This window comes from Camelina sativa, chromosome 17, assembly GCF_000633955.1.
Source record: "Camelina sativa cultivar DH55 chromosome 17, Cs, whole genome shotgun sequence".
NCBI lineage: Eukaryota > Viridiplantae > Streptophyta > Magnoliopsida > Brassicales > Brassicaceae > Camelina > Camelina sativa.
In genome coordinates this window covers 1,933,118-1,951,569 of record NC_025701.1, presented here as the reverse complement: position 1 = coordinate 1,951,569, position 18,452 = coordinate 1,933,118, and the positions used below count along the sequence as shown (strand labels likewise).

Genomic DNA, 18,452 nt, shown 5'->3' with positions numbered 1-18,452 from the left:
AGATCTTAGAGACATGACCAAGTAAAACAGAACAAACCTTAGGATTATGAAAGTATACATAGCATGAGATAATTGCACCACAATCACGAATGTGTTTATCAAAACATAGGAATCTATAATACAAAGGATCCTTTTACACAAATGTTTCCTGTCAAAGGCGAAACAACTTAAAGAACAACACTGGTTTGTACAAAGATATCATTTGTCCGATCGCTACCCCAAACAAGACTCCGGGGGCATACCCTATTGCTGCTGCTTTCCAGTTCAACACTTGTTTCCGCGGCTCTGAGTGTTGCGTCAGTGTTTTTGTTGGTGGTACTCTTTCTCCGAAGCAATCTTTATGAAGAGGAAGACCACAAAGATCAACGTTCCCTTCAAAGGAAGATTTACTTTGCCCTCCAATCTGTGTACTCTGTGGTATATGGCCTGTGAGTCTGTTATGAGATATGTTAATGTATTCCAAGAACGTGAGGGTTGCTAGCTCTTGAGGTATTCTCCCTGAGAGTTGGTTTCGCGATAGGTCTAGTGACTCAAGGTTGATGAGCTTCCCCAAAGACGATGGGATATAACCTGTGAAACTGTTGTTGGATAAGTCAACTACAATGAGAGACTTCAAGAGACCTATTGATTCAGGAATCTGTCCTTCAAGTCTGTTTCCAGAGAAATCAATGGCTCCGAAAGTTCTTAAGATTTTCTCCAGCTTTATGTGGAGTCCTTTGTTAGCCACATACATGGATGGTTGAAACCCAAGTGAGTAAGAATCTCCCATGTACTCTGGTTGCCGTTGATGATCTTGAGGGATGTTCACCAAGGATGCATTCCAGTTCACAAAGTAGTCCGGTGGTAGACTTCCGGTAAAACTGTTACGCGATATGTCAATTATGTGCAGCTTTGGAAACAATAGAGGATTTGGTGGAGAAGATATAGGACCATAGAATCTGTTTGTTCGTAAGATAATGACTTGCAGATTCGGTAGAGCCTTCAGCCAAAACGGAAAAGTATCTGTGATTCTATTGCTCTCCACATTTAGAACCTCGAGGTTAGTGCAATTTAGAAGAGATCTTGTAAGCTTTCCACTTATATGATTATGGCCAACATCAAGTGTCTTTAGCGAGTTGCTTCTGTAGAATATGTCTGGAAGTCTTTCAAGGTTGTTGTCACGGAGATTCAACACTGTTAGTGACTTACTGGTCAAGCATCTTGGAACTGAACCACTGAAATTGTTGTTTGATAAATCAAGGAATGACAGGTTCCTTGGATTGCACAACGAACGAGGAATATCTCCAGTGAATTCATTATTTGATGCAACCATGTACCTCATGGTTGGTGGAGTCACAGGAAAAGATCTTTGAAAGGCGTTTGAATTCAAATATAAGTAGACAAGTGATGAATTAAGGAACACTTCCGGAGGACCCTCAAAACTATTGAAGGAGTTGTGGGAGAGAATCATTGCGTTCAAAGACGGTAGATTCCATAACCATTCAGGCACTTTTCCTATAAATCTATTGTTTGAAAGGTCTAAAGAATAAAGTTTGGTTAAATTGTATAAGAGGGGAAAACTACTGTTGAACTTGTTAAATGAAAGGTCGAGGTGGGTTAGGTGGCTTAGGTTATTGATTGAGGATGGAACATTACCGACTAAGCCACTAGATTTAAGATTCAAGAACTTTAAGCTGGTGAGTCTGGCAAACTCGGTGGGGAATAAAGACGGGTTAAAGTTGTTGTAAGAGAGGTCGAGATACCTGAGGTGGTGGAATCTGAACAGGCTACTATTAGCCTCTAGAGGGCCAGTGAGACATGCACCACGTAGGTCTAGACTCGTCACTACACCGGTCTCGTTATCAAATTCAACTCCATCAAAATAGATAGCATCAATGATCCAAGAATTTGTCACTGAAATGCAGGAGGATCGAGTCTCATTCTTAAAAGCTAGAAGTGTCTCAACTTGGTCGACACGGCGGTAAGGCAGAGAAACAAGAGTGGTTACCGAAAAGCTCAAAACAAAAACACAACATAAGAAACACGAGATGGAGAAAACATGAAAACACAGTGCCATCATGGAAAGAATAAAGACTTGCAAATAAAGGAAGAGTACTGAAGAATAAATGCCTATATCTGAATAGGTTTTTGCTGCCTAATAATATATAACCATAGTACTAGAGGATCTAATTTGATACAACTTGACTTGGAAAACGAAGGAGTCTTTCATTATGTATCAACGGTCCACATGATAATTATTAATTAGAGTATTAGACGTGACTCTTACGTCCATTGTGTGTGAACACACATTGTATCATTCAATGATACTGATTTGGGCTCCAATTCCACCTTTCATACGGCTTGACTTGAAAAATGTGGAAGTCTTCTTTTTCATAAAGTTCTTTGATACAGAGGATACGATATGAGAAACAAGATCATGCTAATATGGTAAGGTCCAAAAACAAAAAACATCGTAAGGTCCTAGTCTATGTGGAATAAATATGTGGTCAATACAGAATAGAAGACTTCCCAAATTTCCAAGTCATGCTGTATAATTGGTCTTTACCATGGTTATAGATTATTATAGACGGCAAACCACTCATCCATGTATAGACATATTTTCATTATATCTTCCTTAATTTGCAAATCATTTTTTTGCCATGATGGCTTTACAAGTGTGTGTTTACTCCACCTTTCGTAATTTCTTTTGTTGTGTCTTTGCTTTGAGCTTCTTGGTCACTACTCTTGTTTGTCTATCTGATACTCATCCCAACCAAATTGGGAGCCTAATGGCTTTCAAAAATGAGTTTAATCTGTTATGTAACAATTCAATAACAAACTCTTGGACGAATGATGCTATCTCCTTTGATGGGGTTTCGTTTGATGAAGAGACGGGTGCGGTGACAGAGCTAAAACTACGGGGTGCGTGTCTCTATGGCACTCTTGATGCTAACAGTAGCATTTTCAGCTTACACCAGCTCAGGTATCTGGATCTTTCTTACAACAACTTTTCCTCTTCATTTCCCTCTGAGTTGGGCAGACTCACCAACTTAGAGTTCTTGGATCTTCACCAAAATGGGTTCACCGGTGAATTTTCATCCTCAGTCTGTAACCTAAGTCGGCTAACCTACTTGGACCTTGCAAATAACAAGTTCACCAGTAGATTTCCCCATGTATACAACTTGGCCAAGCTTTCCTCTTTAGACCTTTCTAACAATAGATTCGAAGGGAAAGTACCTGAGTGGTTATGGAATTTGCCGTCTTTGACTTTAATGAGTCTCTCTAACAACTCCTTCGACAGTTTTGAAGGTTCTCCAGAAGCGCCTCTTAACTCGTCACTTGTCTATTTATCTTTGCGTTCAAACGCCTTTGGAGGATCGTTTCCTATGATTCCACCATCCTTGAGGTACATTAGTGCAGCAAATAACAATTTCACAGGAGAGGTACGTACCTCTTTCATTGTGCAATCCAAGGAAGCTGCTAATCATTGATCTATCAAACAACAGTTTTAGTGGTTCAGTTCCAAGATGTTTGAGTGAATTTCCGCTAACAACGTTGTATCTACGTCACAACAACCTTAGAAGACTTCCTGACACATTCTCCAGCAGCTCACTGAAAACGCTTGACGTTAGCTACAATCAAATAAGAGGGAAGCTCCCAAGGTCGTCTCTTGCAAATTGCACAAGCCTAGAGATACTAAACTTGCAAAGCAATCACATCGATGACACATTTCCCTTTCTGGATGGCAGCTTTACCAAGTCTGCACGTCATTGTCCTACGATCAAATAGATTCCATGGTCCAATCTATTCTCCTCAATCGTTTCCAGAGCTGCTGATAATTGACATATCGAGTAACAAATTTGACGGGAGCCTGCCACCAAATTATTTTGTGAATTGGAGTACACCGTTGATCAACATCTCCGAAGATGTGCAACTGTACACCCAAGATTCTCTCTCGCGTGGGTTTCTAAATTTTGAAGGAAATTTTGATCAAGGAAGAAGCCTAGAACAGCTTAGGTCTTTCACAGCCATTGATTTCTCGGGAAACAGACTTGGAGGACAGATCCCAGAATCCATAGGTCTCTTAATTAAAGTCACTAACTGTGTTGAATTTATCAAACAACGATTTCGCAGGTCAGATTCCATCGTCCATGGCCAAACTCAGAGAGCTGGAGTCACTCGACTTGTCACGAAACCAACTCTCTGGGAACATTCCACAGGAGCTAAGCGTACTCTCGTACTTGGCATACCTTAATACGTATTTCATATAACAAACTAACGGGACAAATACCACATGGTGTAAATTTCATGACGCAACCTAACTCTTCCTATGAAGGGAATATCAATCTTTGTGGTCCTCCTCTTGCGAAAAATTGCTCAGAGAAAAACGGAGCACCATCACCACATACTCAACAACAACAACTAAAGCCGCCAAAGCAAGAACATAACTTGAACTCGAAAGCCACAACGATAGGCTATGGGTCTACCCTGATCCTGATGATGATATTTGGACTGGGAATCAGACTTGTTGTTAGGACTTAGGATAAATTGTGTACTGCATTCCCTGTATTATAGATGCTTTGTGTGTACGATGATCACTTTTGTACTTTCTTTCATGCTTCTCAATGAATAATAATATTTGATTACAAGGATAATATATGTAATGTATAATATACACTCTGTTCCACAAGAGGTTAAATAGACACAATTGAAAGTTTCAGTTGAAATTGTAAACTTTATTAATAAGAAAGGAGTTCTTATGTAATTTATTTATTTCAGTTTGAGTTCTCTTCTTCTTTTTGCATAATTTAGGTTTCTTTGGCTGTGAGAGAGAGAGGTTTTAATTAATTTAAGGATGAGTAATCAAAGAAAGAGGTTAACCGGAGAAAGAGAAGACGAAGACGACGAAGATGCGGAAGGTATCGGCGAGTGGGAAAGAGCTTATGTTGATGACAGATCCTGGGAGGAGTTGCAAGAAGACGAGTCTGGACTTTTACGGCCGATTGATAACAGCGCTATTTACCATGCTCAGTATCGTCGCCGTCTCCGCATGCTCTCCGCCGCTGCTGCTGGTACTCGTATCCAAAAGGGACTTATTCGCTATCTCTACATCGTCATTGACTTCTCCCGGGTAAATATTTCTATGCAATTTTTTTGGTTCTAGGGTCTATGGAATTGAGTTGCTGATTCTGTGAATTTTGAAGATTCAATGCTATATCCTTTGAGTTGATTAGCGAGTTGTGCATATGTTACTTCCATTAGACTTATAGAGATGAGAAACTAGTGCACTTTTAGTTTGGAATCGTTGGTTCAGTTTAGGAGATCTCTGCTCTTTAGTCTTCTCAATAGTTTCTATAGTTCGTTCTGTATTGTTTGCAATGGTTAATTTTGCTCTAAGTGGGGGGGTTTGGATCATATGGATGTGATTCTTATTCAGAGTCTTTATTGATGGCAAACATTATGATTTGGGTTCAAATTTATACTGTTTCAAGATATGCAAAGTCTTACACTTTGGACTGTATTCTCGTGTCTAGGCAGCTGCGGAAATGGATTTCAGACCAAGCCGGATAGCTGTAATGGCAAAGCATGTTGAAGCTTTCATTAGAGAGTTCTTTGACCAGAATCCTCTGAGTCAAATCGGTTTAGTGTCTATCAAAAATGGAGTTGCGCATACTTTGACAGATCTTGGTGGTAGTCCTGAGACTCACATAAAAGCCTTGATGGGGAAGTTGGAAGCCTTGGGTGACTCCTCTTTGCAGAACGCCCTGGAACTTGTGAATGAGCATCTCAGCCAGGTTCCTTCTTATGGTCATCGCGAGGTTCTGATATTGTACTCAGCTTTATGCACTTGTGATCCTGGCGATATCATGGAGACTATTCAAAAATGCAAGAAGTCCAAATTAAGATGTTCTGTTATTGGGCTTTCTGCAGAGATGTTCATATGTAAACACCTCTGCCAGGAAACTGGCGGATTGTATTCCGTTGCAGTAGATGAGGTGAGTTTAGCTACCTTCTACTTCCACCTGTATCTTTGTAACATCTTTTTGTTTGTTTGCATAACAGTGTGTGTGTGTGTAATTGTCTTTTTCACGCAGGTGCACCTAAAGGATCTTCTACTCGAACATGCCCCTCCACCTCCGGCAATAGCAGAATTTGCAATTGCAAATTTGATCAAGATGGGTTTCCCACAAAGAGCTGCCGAGGGTTCAATGGCAATCTGTTCATGTCATAAGGAAGTCAAGATTGGAGCTGGTTATATGTGCCCGAGATGCAAAGCTAGGGTGTGTGACCTACCTACAGAATGCACTATCTGCGGTCTTACACTTGTCTCATCGCCACATTTAGCCAGATCATACCATCATCTCTTCCCAATAGCTCCATTTGATGAGGTGCCTGCTTTTTCAAGTCTGAATGATTCTCGGAGAACATTGGGAAAGAGTTGTTTTGGCTGTCAACAGAGCCTAATCGGTACAGGTAAATACTTGAACATCAGTTTATGTAGTCTTCATACATGTTTCTTAATACTAATAAGTAATAACCATTGGTCAGTAAACCCGTAATTGGACTTGTCTATGTTCCACATTGTATCAACTGAATATAAAGGCTCATTTTGTGCAGGGAATAAGCCCGGGCCATGCGTAACATGTCGTAAATGCAAGCACTATTTCTGTCTGGACTGCGACATATACATCCACGAGAGCTTACACAATTGTCCTGGCTGTGAGAGTATACACCGTCCCAAATCAGTCTCCTTGATGGAAGAATGAGAGAATCTGGGGTTCACACTTGCATATGCTGAATTAGGAGTACAAATGTATTTCAGCATACTTCTATTTCAAAAAGAATGAGAGAGTGACAGAATCAGTCTAACACCACAAAAGAATAGATAATTATGTAGTGAAATCGTGGGATTAGTAGTTTAGGGTTTTATTTATTTAATTTGTTTTCAGTCCAAAAAATATGATTTTGATATTTTTAAAAAGAATTAATGATAAATTTCTGGCTTTAATGTTTTGCTAAATCCAATTTAGATAAATTTGAGTAAATAATAAATTGTTTTGCTAAATTTGAGTAAATGATAAATTAGATTAGAATTTTTAGGTAAATGATAAATTGTTCTTGTGACTATGTAACATCATACATTATGACTATGTAACATTTACAAACGGAATAGTTCTACAATATTTTATATATTCCTATTTCTACTACTAAAATGATCAAATTGAATTATTTATTCTTTTGTGTTGTTCATTATAATAACATTTGAGAGGAAGCAAATCAATTGTGATATGGTATGTAATTAGTTCATCTAGGCCTGGGCATAAAAACCATACCCGAATACTTAACCTGGAACCCGACCCGAAAAACCGGATTCGGGTTGGGTACGGGTTTGCCTATAAAACTTTATTGGGTTCTATTTTCTAATACCCGTGGGTTCGGGTTAGAGTCGGGTAATACCCGATACCCGTTTGGGTACCCACTAAACTCGAACATATAAACATATTTATAATATTTACCATTAATATAATGCAATTATCCCAAAATTATGATTATGATTTTGAATATTTCATTTAGTTTTATACCTAAATATCAAAAATATTCAAAATATCTAAAATATGTTGTCACATAAGTCAAAATTTAACTAAATTTATTTAATTTTAATAATATTTTTTCGGGTACCCGGTATTTCGGGTACTAATCGGGTTCTAAAATTTGTAACCCAAACCGACCCGAACCCGATAGTACCCAAACCGAACTGAACCCATATATCTAAAAATACCCAATGGGTTCTATTTTTCTAAACCCGTTTACCCGAACCCGAATGGGTTACCTGAATGCCATCGATCTAAAACAAACCAAATAAAATATCTGGAATTACATATTTTAGCAGCTAAAAAAAATCTTAAAAAATTAACTAGACATTAATCAGTGGTTCCAAATTTAACTACGCCTATATATTTTATTTATGTTCTATACTCTTTTCATAGGAAACAAAACAAGACCTATCATATGTGGTCTGTTAGTACCCGAATTAATGTAATAGTAAATGAAAATCAGAAACCAAACCTTTAATCATTAATAATAAAATAGAATAATCTTTTTGACAAAATAAATAGTACCAGCAATAAAAAGACGGATATGATAAGGCATGAAATCCGGGATTTTACATATTTTCTCCTAATTACAAAAGATGATTCTGTACAATTTTTTCTCTTGTCATATGGAATCATCAATTAATGCAAAAGATATTAATTTTTAGAATTATTAAATGAAAATCTAATTCTCATAGTTATCTCTATATTTTTTGAAGTTTCTCCTCTCATTAGTAAACTAGAAGTTATAATTATCAATTTTTTGTTAATTTTAGTTTGATGGAAGCAGAATCCGCAAATCTATTACCTCCAGAAAATTTGTAAAACATTTTTTTTGTATACTCATCATTATATTAAGTTCGTATGATCCAAAATATAATTATATAAAGATCATTATAATGTTTATTTAATTCAAAATTTTGTAATTTAATGATTCTCTATATAAAAAAACAATTGGATATCTCATTTCCAAAATTTTATTACAAAGAGAAAATCATTAGAATTTAACATAGCAAGATAGTTTAAATTAAGGTAAATATAAAAGAGATTAAAAAATAAATTAATCTTTGAGATTTTTTATTGCATTACATATGGTTTTATAGGATATATATTTAGTTGATACTAAAAAAATAATCTTGAAATTTAATTATTAAATATTTTAGGTAAATTTTGAATGTCATAGTAAATTTTTATTTTTATCATTAACAATCTTTTTAAATAAGTGGTATATTTTGATATTGTATGATTTGAATAAATAAAGTGTAGTATTGATATTTAGGAAATTTGTTTGTTATATATTTATTTAAGGAAAATTCCAAAAATACTTATTTTTCAATTCCACTTGTCAGAACTACCATTTTAAAAAATTATTAAAAAAATTTCTCAGAAAATTCAACGGTTACATAAATTAAATAACTAATACAAGCACATATTACCTAATTAATAAAGAAGACCGTATCATATTCAGTGGTTTGTTTAGTACTACAAAGTCGCAGCTACATCCCCAAATATCTCTATCCGTTTGTTAGATATGTTATTTACATCTAGGATTTTTTTTTGTTATATGTGTATTTTTACGGAGAATTCAAAAATACATAAACTAATACAACAATCAGTGCATTACCTAGTTAATCCTACTATATTAATTAAAAAGTACAAATATGAAACTAAACTTATAAAGTATAAAAAATTGCATTGTCATGTCATGGGTCTTAAAGTAAATGTTTAATATTTCAGTAAGGGTAAAAATATAATTTTAATATTGGATAATAAATCTTTTAAATAATTATTATTTTTCAGAAAAAAAAAATATCTCTCTAATTAATTATTTACAAAAATTACTAATTAATTTTAAAAAATTGTAAACCAATCAGAGTCTAAAAACTATGTTTTTATATCTAAGTATACAATATTGTTATTTTTAATAATTATATTTACAAGATTTTGTTAAAATTTTAATTTATGATTCTCCTATTATCTTTATTTTATTTTATTCACAAACTGTTTTGAATTATCATATTAATACATATGATTAATAAGTATGTAAATTTTTCTACGTTTGTTGTAATTTGAATTTTAAAAAACAAAGATATACTACTCAATTTATGAAAAAATATGTTTTAATGTTCCACATCGGCAGATTCGTAAAACTAAAATTATGCAGTTGATAAATTTTATTTGCTCACCATTTAAATATTATAATGTAATAATAATGTAATAATGTGAATACAACAAACAAATACTATAAAACTGTAATATACATCAAACAAATTAAAATACTATAATATTCTAACATAATTAGAATTCAAAAATATATTTGTAGATTTACCAAACAATTGCAATATTAAAGTAAATATTTTTTCAAACATAATAATTTTTTTAAACAAATATAATAATAATTTTTATTATCCCCTTTATAATAAAAGGGAAGTACACAACATTGTTTTGGTAGACTTTATAATTTTAATAAATGGTTATAAATGGTTACAAATAGGTTATACATAGATTATAGATTAATCCTCTTTTTAATAAAAGGGAAGTACACAACATAGTTTTTGTAGACTTTATATTTTTAATAAATGGTTACAAATGGTTACAAATAGGTTATAGATAGGTTATAGATTAATCCATATATTAATATTAATTGGTTACACCTAAATATTAGGGATATTCCAAATTGATAATTGATATATTAATGGTAACAAATAAATTCATGGATATTCCAAACTGTATTTTCGGAAGATTTTAGTCCTATATCACGTTGTTTTCAAAGATTTTTAAACACATTATTACAAATTTATTTTCTACAGATTTTATCGATAGACCACAACGTTTAACCAAAGATAGATTACGAAATTGATAGATTGATTGGTTACAAGTTAAATAGTGGGTTACAAGATAGATTACAAAATAAAATTTAACCAGTGTTATAACACGGGTACTTATCTAGAAACATTAACAATATAAAACTTACAAAATAGGTGTCTTTTTTCAAGCCTTCATATTTAGCATGTGATTTTATTGCATAATGTTTTAGCCAAATTTTTTTTAAAAACAATCACATAAATTTTATTTTATATAAAAATTACAATATAAATAAAATGAATTTCAACCCGTGCTCTAGCACGGGTCTTAATCTAGTCCATATATTAATTGGTTACAAGTTGATAGTTTATATATTAATGGTAACAAATAAAACTTTAATTGTAACTGAAAATATTAAACGGGATATTCCAAATTGATAGTTCATGGATATTCCAAACTTTATTTTCGGAAGATCATGTTGTTTCCAAATATCNTACAAGATAGATTACAAAATAAAATTTAACCAGTGTTATAACACGGGTAGTTATCTAGAATCCTCTTTTTAATAAAAGGGAAGTACACAACATAGTTTTTGTAGACTTTATATTTTTAATAAATGGTTACAAATGGTTACAAATAGGTTATAGATAGGTTATAGATTAATCCATATATTAATATTAATTGGTTACACCTAAATATTAGGGATATTCCAAATTGATAATTGATATATTAATGGTAACAAATAAATTCATGGATATTCCAAACTGTATTTTCGGAAGATTTTAGTCCTATATCACGTTGTTTTCAAAGATTTTTAAACACATTATTACAAATTTATTTTCTACAGATTTTATCGATAGACCACAACGTTTAACCAAAGATAGATTACGAAATTGATAGATTGATTGGTTACAAGTTAAATAGTGGGTTACAAGATAGATTACAAAATAAAATTTAACCAGTGTTATAACACGGGTACTTATCTAGAAACATTAACAATATAAAACTTACAAAATAGGTGTCTTTTTTCAAGCCTTCATATTTAGCATGTGATTTTATTGCATAATGTTTTAGCCAAATTTTTTTTAAAAACAATCACATAAATTTTATTTTATATAAAAATTACAATATAAATAAAATGAATTTCAACCCGTGCTCTAGCACGGGTCTTAATCTAGTCCATATATTAATTGGTTACAAGTTGATAGTTTATATATTAATGGTAACAAATAAAACTTTAATTGTAACTGAAAATATTAAACGGGATATTCCAAATTGATAGTTCATGGATATTCCAAACTTTATTTTCGGAAGATCATGTTGTTTCCAAATATCTATAATCACAATATTACCAATTTATTTTCTTGAGATTTTATTGATAGACCACAACGTTAACCAAGTTATTAAAGGAGATAAAAATATACTCTCAATCATAAAAAGAAAGTACGCAATTTTTTTTTGTATAATAAAACGAAAGTACACAAACTTTTTTTGTAGAATATATAATTTTTATAAGTTGGTTACAAAATAGATAATATATTAAATATAGGTTGGTTACAAAAAAAAAGTTATAGATAAAACTCGTGGGCTATATGAAATTACGAATACACTTAAGAATATCTCAAAGAATCCTCTTAAAAATAATATTCCAATGATTTATACAATTTCCAAAAAAATCTTGATTATTCCATATATTGTTACACCGTTAGGCATAAAAATATACTGTTAGACGTAAAAAGGAATAAAATATTGGCAATTAGTCACACTTAATCGTGATTTCCGAGATTTTATTGTGGATTTCAAAATAAAATCTGACCTAACACCCTTCCAAGCTTTTAATATAAATCGATGTCTTTAAAACCGGACTGGAAAGTGAACCGGAAGTTTTTTGGGTCATTGGGTCAACAAGTCGGACCGATTTGAATTACGGGGTAATTAGTTTATTAGTTTGATTATATTTTATGAATATAACATCTACTTTTCTATAAGTATATGAACAAAATATACATAGTTAAGTACTAAACAACTAAAATTAAACTTTTAAATGATTAGATAAAATAACTAACTGATTTTTTTTATAAATAACAACATTTATTTTTAATTTGGTTTGAGTTTAAAGTGTGACGAAAATAAAATATTTTAATTTGAGACCGGCAACCCGGTCCGATCCACCGGTTCATGGATTTTTAGCGGGTTTTATTTGTTAGGTTTTTAAAGGTTACCCGGACCAAAATACTTATCGGGTTGTGGTTGGATCGAACCGACCGACCGGTGCGGTCATGGTTAAAAAACATTGATATAAATCATTCAGATCTCTATTCACCAAAATACATCTCTCATATTCATACAAACAAAAAAATAATAATAATAACCATCGTTTCTCAGTTTACAATGCTAAACTGTCTTATAAATTATATTTTATTTTGAAATTATATACAGATAAAATAAATTTCAACCCATGCTCTAGCATAGGTCCAACTCTAGTCCCCTTTTTTAATAAAAGGGAAGTACATGACTTATTTTTGATAGACCATATAATAGTTATATAGGTCATTAGTTAGTTATAGAATTGACATATTAATAATTGAAGTATAACATTTGATAATATTTTGATATTTACGGGTCTACTTTGATTACTGTTAGATCTTATATTGCTTATTTATTCAATTATTCATAATTAATTATTAATAATAGCAATAGCAATGAATCCACTTTAAACCTAATCGGAAATAATAATAGCATTTGAAGGAATAAAAGATGATGTACACAAATGAAACAAAATATTTTAACTCAAGAAATCTTCCAAGTTCGGTAACCCTAAACATAAAAACTGTGATTTTTGTTAAACTAAACAATATTTCGATCTTACCTAACAATATATATCATACTTCTATATATTGTTTAATGAAATTTAACAAATTTAAATTTCCCGACTTAAATAGGATTAACACTAGAGACCCCTTCGACAGTCAAAAATATTCAAAATTAAAAATACCATTTACACATAGTCTACACAACTTTTTATAATAGATATATGAATCCAGTCAGTACATAATTTTTTTTAGGCTATATAATAGATATATGAGTCATTAATTGGTTATAAAATTAAAACATCAATCATTTTAGTTGTATTTAAGTGTATCATTTGTATAATTCACCTTTGCGGGTTTGCTTGATAATCGAGATTCGAGATCGAAATTTATAGGGTTCGCTTGATAATCGAGATTTATAGGGTTCGCTTGGTAATCAAGATTTTTTTTTTTCAACCATTGGGTCACAACTGGCCGGCCCATTAGCCAAATTCCTACATTCGTAGGAGCCGGGACTCGATCCCGGGTGTGATGGTGCCTTCTACAAATGGATTTACCTCCTGCCACTGCACTAAGGTCACTTCATTGGTAATCAAAATTTATAGGGTTTACATAATAAACCCTTGCCATTTTAATAAATATCATATCTAAAAGTTATTATTTGTAATATCACAATTTAAAGTTATATGTACTTCTCTCCTCAGAAACATATGCATATGTTATTTACATATTCTATTATTATTCACCAATTAAAATGTAGTTAGTGTTATGATAAAATAAGATAAACTTATAATTCGGTTTAAATGTAAAATATCAAGGTTATATGATGATATTGTTTAATGCTAAAAAATATATCAAATAAAAATATTTAAATTTGTTGTATAAAATAAAATTTAACCCGTGCTATAGCACAGGTACTAATCTAGTTATATTATAATTTTGGAAAACATGTTGTCCCATCTATATTTCCTAGTAATTAAAAACAAAAGAAGACCATATCATATTCGGTGGTTTGTTACTACAAATTTGCAGCTACATCCCAAAAATCTCTCTTTGTTTGTTAGATAAGTTATTTACTAGAACCTTTTTAGTGAAATAATTGACATAATAATCTCCGTTGAAACACCATGAATGAAGATAATAATGTCACTAGCTTCTGCGAGGCAACGTCAGCGACTAAAGAAGCAGCATTTTACTTCCTCGAACGCTTTAACTGGAATCTCGAAGGCGCCATCTCTGGTTTCCTTCGTGATCCTCCACTCAAATATCCATTTCCTCAGTCACAAGCACCACGGAGGTTTAAGGCGTTGCCATATCGATCTCGAATTTCTTTCAAACGAAGGTGCTCTGCTACCTCTGCCTCGGATTCTAAGCGTAAGATGGTCCAAGATGAAATAACCATAATGAGAAGCTCTGACACCGATGCTTTGGCCACCAGGTGGGTGACTAGGTCTAGGTGATCTAATTTTCTAAACTGCCTCTATTCTATAATATTAAGGGTTTTGTGAATCAGATCTTTCATCTTGTTTTTGGATGATAGTAGAGAGCTTCATGATTCTGATGATGTATTCTATGGAGAAGAAATTGTGTCTATACCTAATCCTATAATTCAGGAGTATAAGTATAAGGAAAAGGTAATATTCTACTATTGCTTATTATTACCTTTAATCTCAATTATTTCCTTTAAATGTTTTGTATTATTATTACCTTAGGGATCATCATCAGTCACAGCTACAAAGATTTGTGAACCCACCTCCATAGAAATTGACTTGCCCTGCTCGGATCCTGATTCGGACTCTGACTAAAGCTGAATGGGACTTTTTTTTTGACATGGAAGCAGATTGATGTATGAATCCTTTCCTTTTGGTACTTTATCCATCAAACTCTACCATCTCTACTCTTAGCTTGTCCGTGCTTCCTTTTGTTCTTTCTCTTTCTCGGTTCCACTCTCGAAGGAGTTTGTAGCTACGAACTCCGTCAAAACTTTCCTTGTAAAATTATATGCTTTTGTAAAGATTTTAAATAATTTTACAAGTTGATTATCATTAAACAGTTAACAAGAATGACTAATTCAATTACCATATGTAGTCATTAGACTTGGCTACATCTGAAGTGGAGTTTAGTATCCTTTACACAAAATCATTAATGTTTGAAAAAAATATACTTTTAGTACTTTTGTGGATCCAAATAAATTACTTCACCTTCTTGACGTATAATATGGTATAAGATTATTCGCCCGTTTTGACACAATGACATGGAAAGTATTGGTTTCTAAACTAGTAGTTACGAAAGAGATGATGAAAAGTAAAACACAATTTCAATATTTTTGTGGTATTTTAGTTGGAATATATATGTGGCCGAGACGTAGTGGAAGACTTGCACAGTCAAGCAGTGTGAACAGGGCTAATTAATGTCATCGATCGTTATATATATTTGCTAGAATGGGTTAGAAAATCATGATTCGTACCAATTTCTTCTTCGAAAATCTTCCTTTATAGTTTAAAATCTGTTTCTCTCTATATATAAAATTATAAATGATGATAACTCGTTTGCATGTTTTGTTCTGTTGTGTCTTTGTCCCCATCTTCTTGATTAATACCATTGTTTCTCTCCAATTTCCTCTTCCTGAACAAATTGAGATCCTTCTGGCTTTCAAGGATGAGTTTCCATCCCCAACCTGCAACCATACGGTGCTAAACTCTTGGACCAGAAGCACTCCCCAAAATAGTACAAACTCATTTGATGGGGTTGTATTTGACAACAAGACCGGTGTAGTGACGGATCTACACCTTGATGACGCATGTCTCCGTGGCACCATCGAGCCTAATAGTAGCCTCTTTAAACTCCACCACCTCAGGTATCTCGATCTCTCTTACAACAACTTTTACCTCTCCTCTTTCCCCTCTGAGTTTGGCAGACTCGCCAACTTAGAGGTCTTGAACTTTCGCTATGTTGGCTTGGTCGGCGAAGTTCCATCATCAATTCAAAACCTAAGCCGCCTTACCGTCTTGGACCTTTCTAATAACAAGCTCCGTGGTGGTTTTCCCCTTGTGTATAATTTAACCAAGCTTTCTTTTTTAGACCTTTCCAATAATAACTTTTCGGGAACCATTCCTTCTTCTCTATTCACCATGCCTTCACTGTTAGAACTTGATTTGAGCCAAAACCATCTCAGAGACCGCCTTGAAAATCTGAATTCTTCTTCATCATCTAAGCTTAAAAGTTTATATCTTGGCAGAAACCTTTTTAGTGGTCGAATACTAGATCCCATCTCAAGATTAGTCAAGCTCACGTATTTAGACCTGTCTTTTCTCACCATACTCAACCCAATCAACATTGTTTCCTTGCCACTCAAGTCTCTAGAGTATTTGGATCTATCCGGGATTACTCTGTCAAGGATTAATACTACCACTTCAGATCATGCCTTGACAAATCTGATCGGATTGTACTTATCGAGTTGCACGCTGGTTGAGTTCCCCGAAATTTTGAAGACTCTACCAAACTTGCAGGAATTAGACATTTCCAACAATAAGCTCAAAGGAAAGGTGCCTAGGTGGTTATGGGATCTGCCTTTGACCAAAGTATCTCTGTCAAACAACTCCCTTGATGGTTTTGAAGGTTCGCGAGAGGTGGTCCTCCCTTCGTCTCTTGTAATGTTAGACTTGAGTTCAAACGCCTTTGGAGGACCTTTTCCTATTCTTCCACCAACCATTGACTTTCTGATTGCATCGAAAAATAATTTCACAGGAGACTTGCCTCTTTCATTGTGCAATCCAAGGAAGCTAACAGTCCTTGATCTATCGCACAACAGTTTCAGTGGTCCAATCCCCCAATGCTTGGGTGATATAGTTGAGGGTATCTTGAATCTCAGGCATAACAACCTCAATGGGATGCTTCCCGATATATTCTGCACAAGTGGCTCCTCACTAATTACACTTGACGTGAGCAAGAATCAAATAACAGGGAAGCTTCCAAGGTCTCTTGCAAAATGCAATAGACTAAAGCTTCTTAACGTGGAGAACAATATGATCACTGACACCTTTCCTTTCTGGTTGAAGGCTTTGCCGCTTCTGCAAGTAATTGTCCTAGGATCAAACAGATTCTATGGTTCTATATCTTCTCCACAAGATGATCCTCTACCATTCTCAAAACTGCAGATCATTTGACATATCTCGTAACAACTTCAACGGAAGCCTGCCGCCAAATTACTTTATGAATTGGAGTACCACTACATCTTTTGAAGATCATGGGCGGCGGCAGGAGAATGATCAATACATGATGATGAATGCGTTTCATGGAAGAAGACGAAACATGGATTTCTTAAAGATGCTAACCCCCTACACAGCCATTGATTTCTCTGGAAACAAACTTGGAGGACAGATTCCAGAATCCATAGGTCTCTTGAAGTCATTAGTTGCGTTGAATTTATCAAACAACGATTTCGCAGGTCAGATTCCGTCGTCTATGGCAAAACTCACAGAGCTGGAGTCACTAGACTTATCTCGAAACCAACTTTCCGGGAACATTCCACAAGAGTTAACGAACCTCTCCTTCTTGGCGATCCTTGACGTGTCATATAACAAACTAACGGGACAAATACCACAGGGTAGACAGTTTAATACCTTTACGGAATCCTCCTTTGAAGGGAATATCAACCTCTGTGGTCCTCCTCTTCAGAAGAGTTGCTCAGGAGCAGCACCTGACTTGAACTCGAAAGCCGCCACGATAGACTATGGGCCTACCCTGATCCTGATGATGTTGTTTGCACTAGGAATCGGACATGACGTTATTGCTGCATACATACCAACGTTGTTCATATGACCTAATGGTTTTTTGTTTACCGCCTCTTTAATTTGCAGTAAAAACTTAAGATGTTGTCATTAGGTATGTCAATGTGAGTGAAGTTTTTGTAAAGGTATAAATATGCTGTCATTGTAACATGTGAGTAATGCAAACGAAAATTGACAAACATTACACAAATATTGTATACTAGTAAAACAATGATGACTGGAATTTTTACAAGTGTTGAGACATTCTTGATTTATATCTCAATATAATAGTCTATGGTAAGAATCGTGAGTCCATATACATTTCTTAATATATTTCTCACAAACTCTTGTTAGAACAACTCATAATCTATATATATATTCATATGTGATATTGGTTTGCACGTCTCACAAGTCTCTCTCTATTAGTCAACAACTCCACGGTGTCATGTCTTCTTGAAAGGGTCCTCAGAAAGTCTCTAGCCATTTTATTCGGCCTT

At 33.9% G+C, this 18,452-nt stretch overlaps 6 protein-coding genes across 6 annotated transcripts; 5 read left to right on the top strand and 1 right to left on the bottom strand.

Moving 5' to 3' along the window:
* Window positions 152–1,321, bottom strand: LOC104759077 (receptor-like protein 12). Its single transcript, XM_010482046.2, has one exon. It carries the CDS (start codon window positions 1,319–1,321, stop codon window positions 152–154), a length of 1,170 nt encoding a protein of 389 aa, XP_010480348.2.
* LOC109129857 (receptor-like protein 12) lies at window positions 2,769–3,470 on the top strand. The gene has a single exon (XM_019238825.1). The coding sequence runs from the start codon at window positions 2,769–2,771 to the stop codon at window positions 3,468–3,470; it is 702 nt and encodes a 233-aa protein (XP_019094370.1).
* LOC104754648 (general transcription factor IIH subunit 2) lies at window positions 4,784–6,993 on the top strand. The gene is made up of 4 exons (XM_010476876.2): window positions 4,784–5,110; window positions 5,514–5,975; window positions 6,075–6,453; window positions 6,598–6,993. The coding sequence occupies exons 1-4, from the start codon at window positions 4,835–4,837 to the stop codon at window positions 6,744–6,746; spliced, it is 1,266 nt and encodes a 421-aa protein (XP_010475178.1). The 5' UTR covers window positions 4,784–4,834; the 3' UTR covers window positions 6,747–6,993.
* LOC104759076 lies at window positions 14,314–15,133 on the top strand. Its single transcript, XM_019238824.1, has 3 exons — window positions 14,314–14,624; window positions 14,715–14,820; window positions 14,899–15,133. The coding sequence occupies exons 1-3, from the start codon at window positions 14,314–14,316 to the stop codon at window positions 14,989–14,991; spliced, it is 510 nt and encodes a 169-aa protein (XP_019094369.1). The 3' UTR covers window positions 14,992–15,133.
* Window positions 15,721–17,352, top strand: LOC104759075 (receptor like protein 30-like). Its single transcript, XM_019238823.1, has one exon. It carries the CDS (start codon window positions 15,721–15,723, stop codon window positions 17,350–17,352), a length of 1,632 nt encoding a protein of 543 aa, XP_019094368.1.
* On the top strand, window positions 17,498–18,007 carry LOC109129856 (receptor like protein 30-like). The gene has a single exon (XM_019238822.1). It carries the CDS (start codon window positions 17,498–17,500, stop codon window positions 18,005–18,007), a length of 510 nt encoding a protein of 169 aa, XP_019094367.1.

Coding starts and splice junctions, on each gene's coding strand:
- LOC104754648 (XM_010476876.2), top strand. CDS start 4,835: ATGAGTAATCAAAGAAAGAGGTTAACCGGAGAAAGAGAAGACGAAGAC. Junction 5,976..6,074: donor ATTCCGTTGCAGTAGATGAG/GTGAGTTTAGCT, acceptor TTTTTCACGCAG/GTGCACCTAAAGGATCTTCT. Junction 6,454..6,597: donor ACAGAGCCTAATCGGTACAG/GTAAATACTTGA, acceptor CATTTTGTGCAG/GGAATAAGCCCGGGCCATGC.
- LOC104759076 (XM_019238824.1), top strand. CDS start 14,314: ATGAATGAAGATAATAATGTCACTAGCTTCTGCGAGGCAACGTCAGCG. Junction 14,625..14,714: donor ACCGATGCTTTGGCCACCAG/GTGGGTGACTAG, acceptor TTTCATCTTGTT/TTTGGATGATAGTAGAGAGC. Junction 14,821..14,898: donor AGTATAAGTATAAGGAAAAG/GTAATATTCTAC, acceptor TTATTACCTTAG/GGATCATCATCAGTCACAGC.
- LOC109129856 (XM_019238822.1), top strand. CDS start 17,498: ATGGATTTCTTAAAGATGCTAACCCCCTACACAGCCATTGATTTCTCT.
- LOC104759075 (XM_019238823.1), top strand. CDS start 15,721: ATGATGATAACTCGTTTGCATGTTTTGTTCTGTTGTGTCTTTGTCCCC.
- LOC109129857 (XM_019238825.1), top strand. CDS start 2,769: ATGGCTTTCAAAAATGAGTTTAATCTGTTATGTAACAATTCAATAACA.
- LOC104759077 (XM_010482046.2), bottom strand. CDS start 1,321: ATGAGGTACATGGTTGCATCAAATAATGAATTCACTGGAGATATTCCT.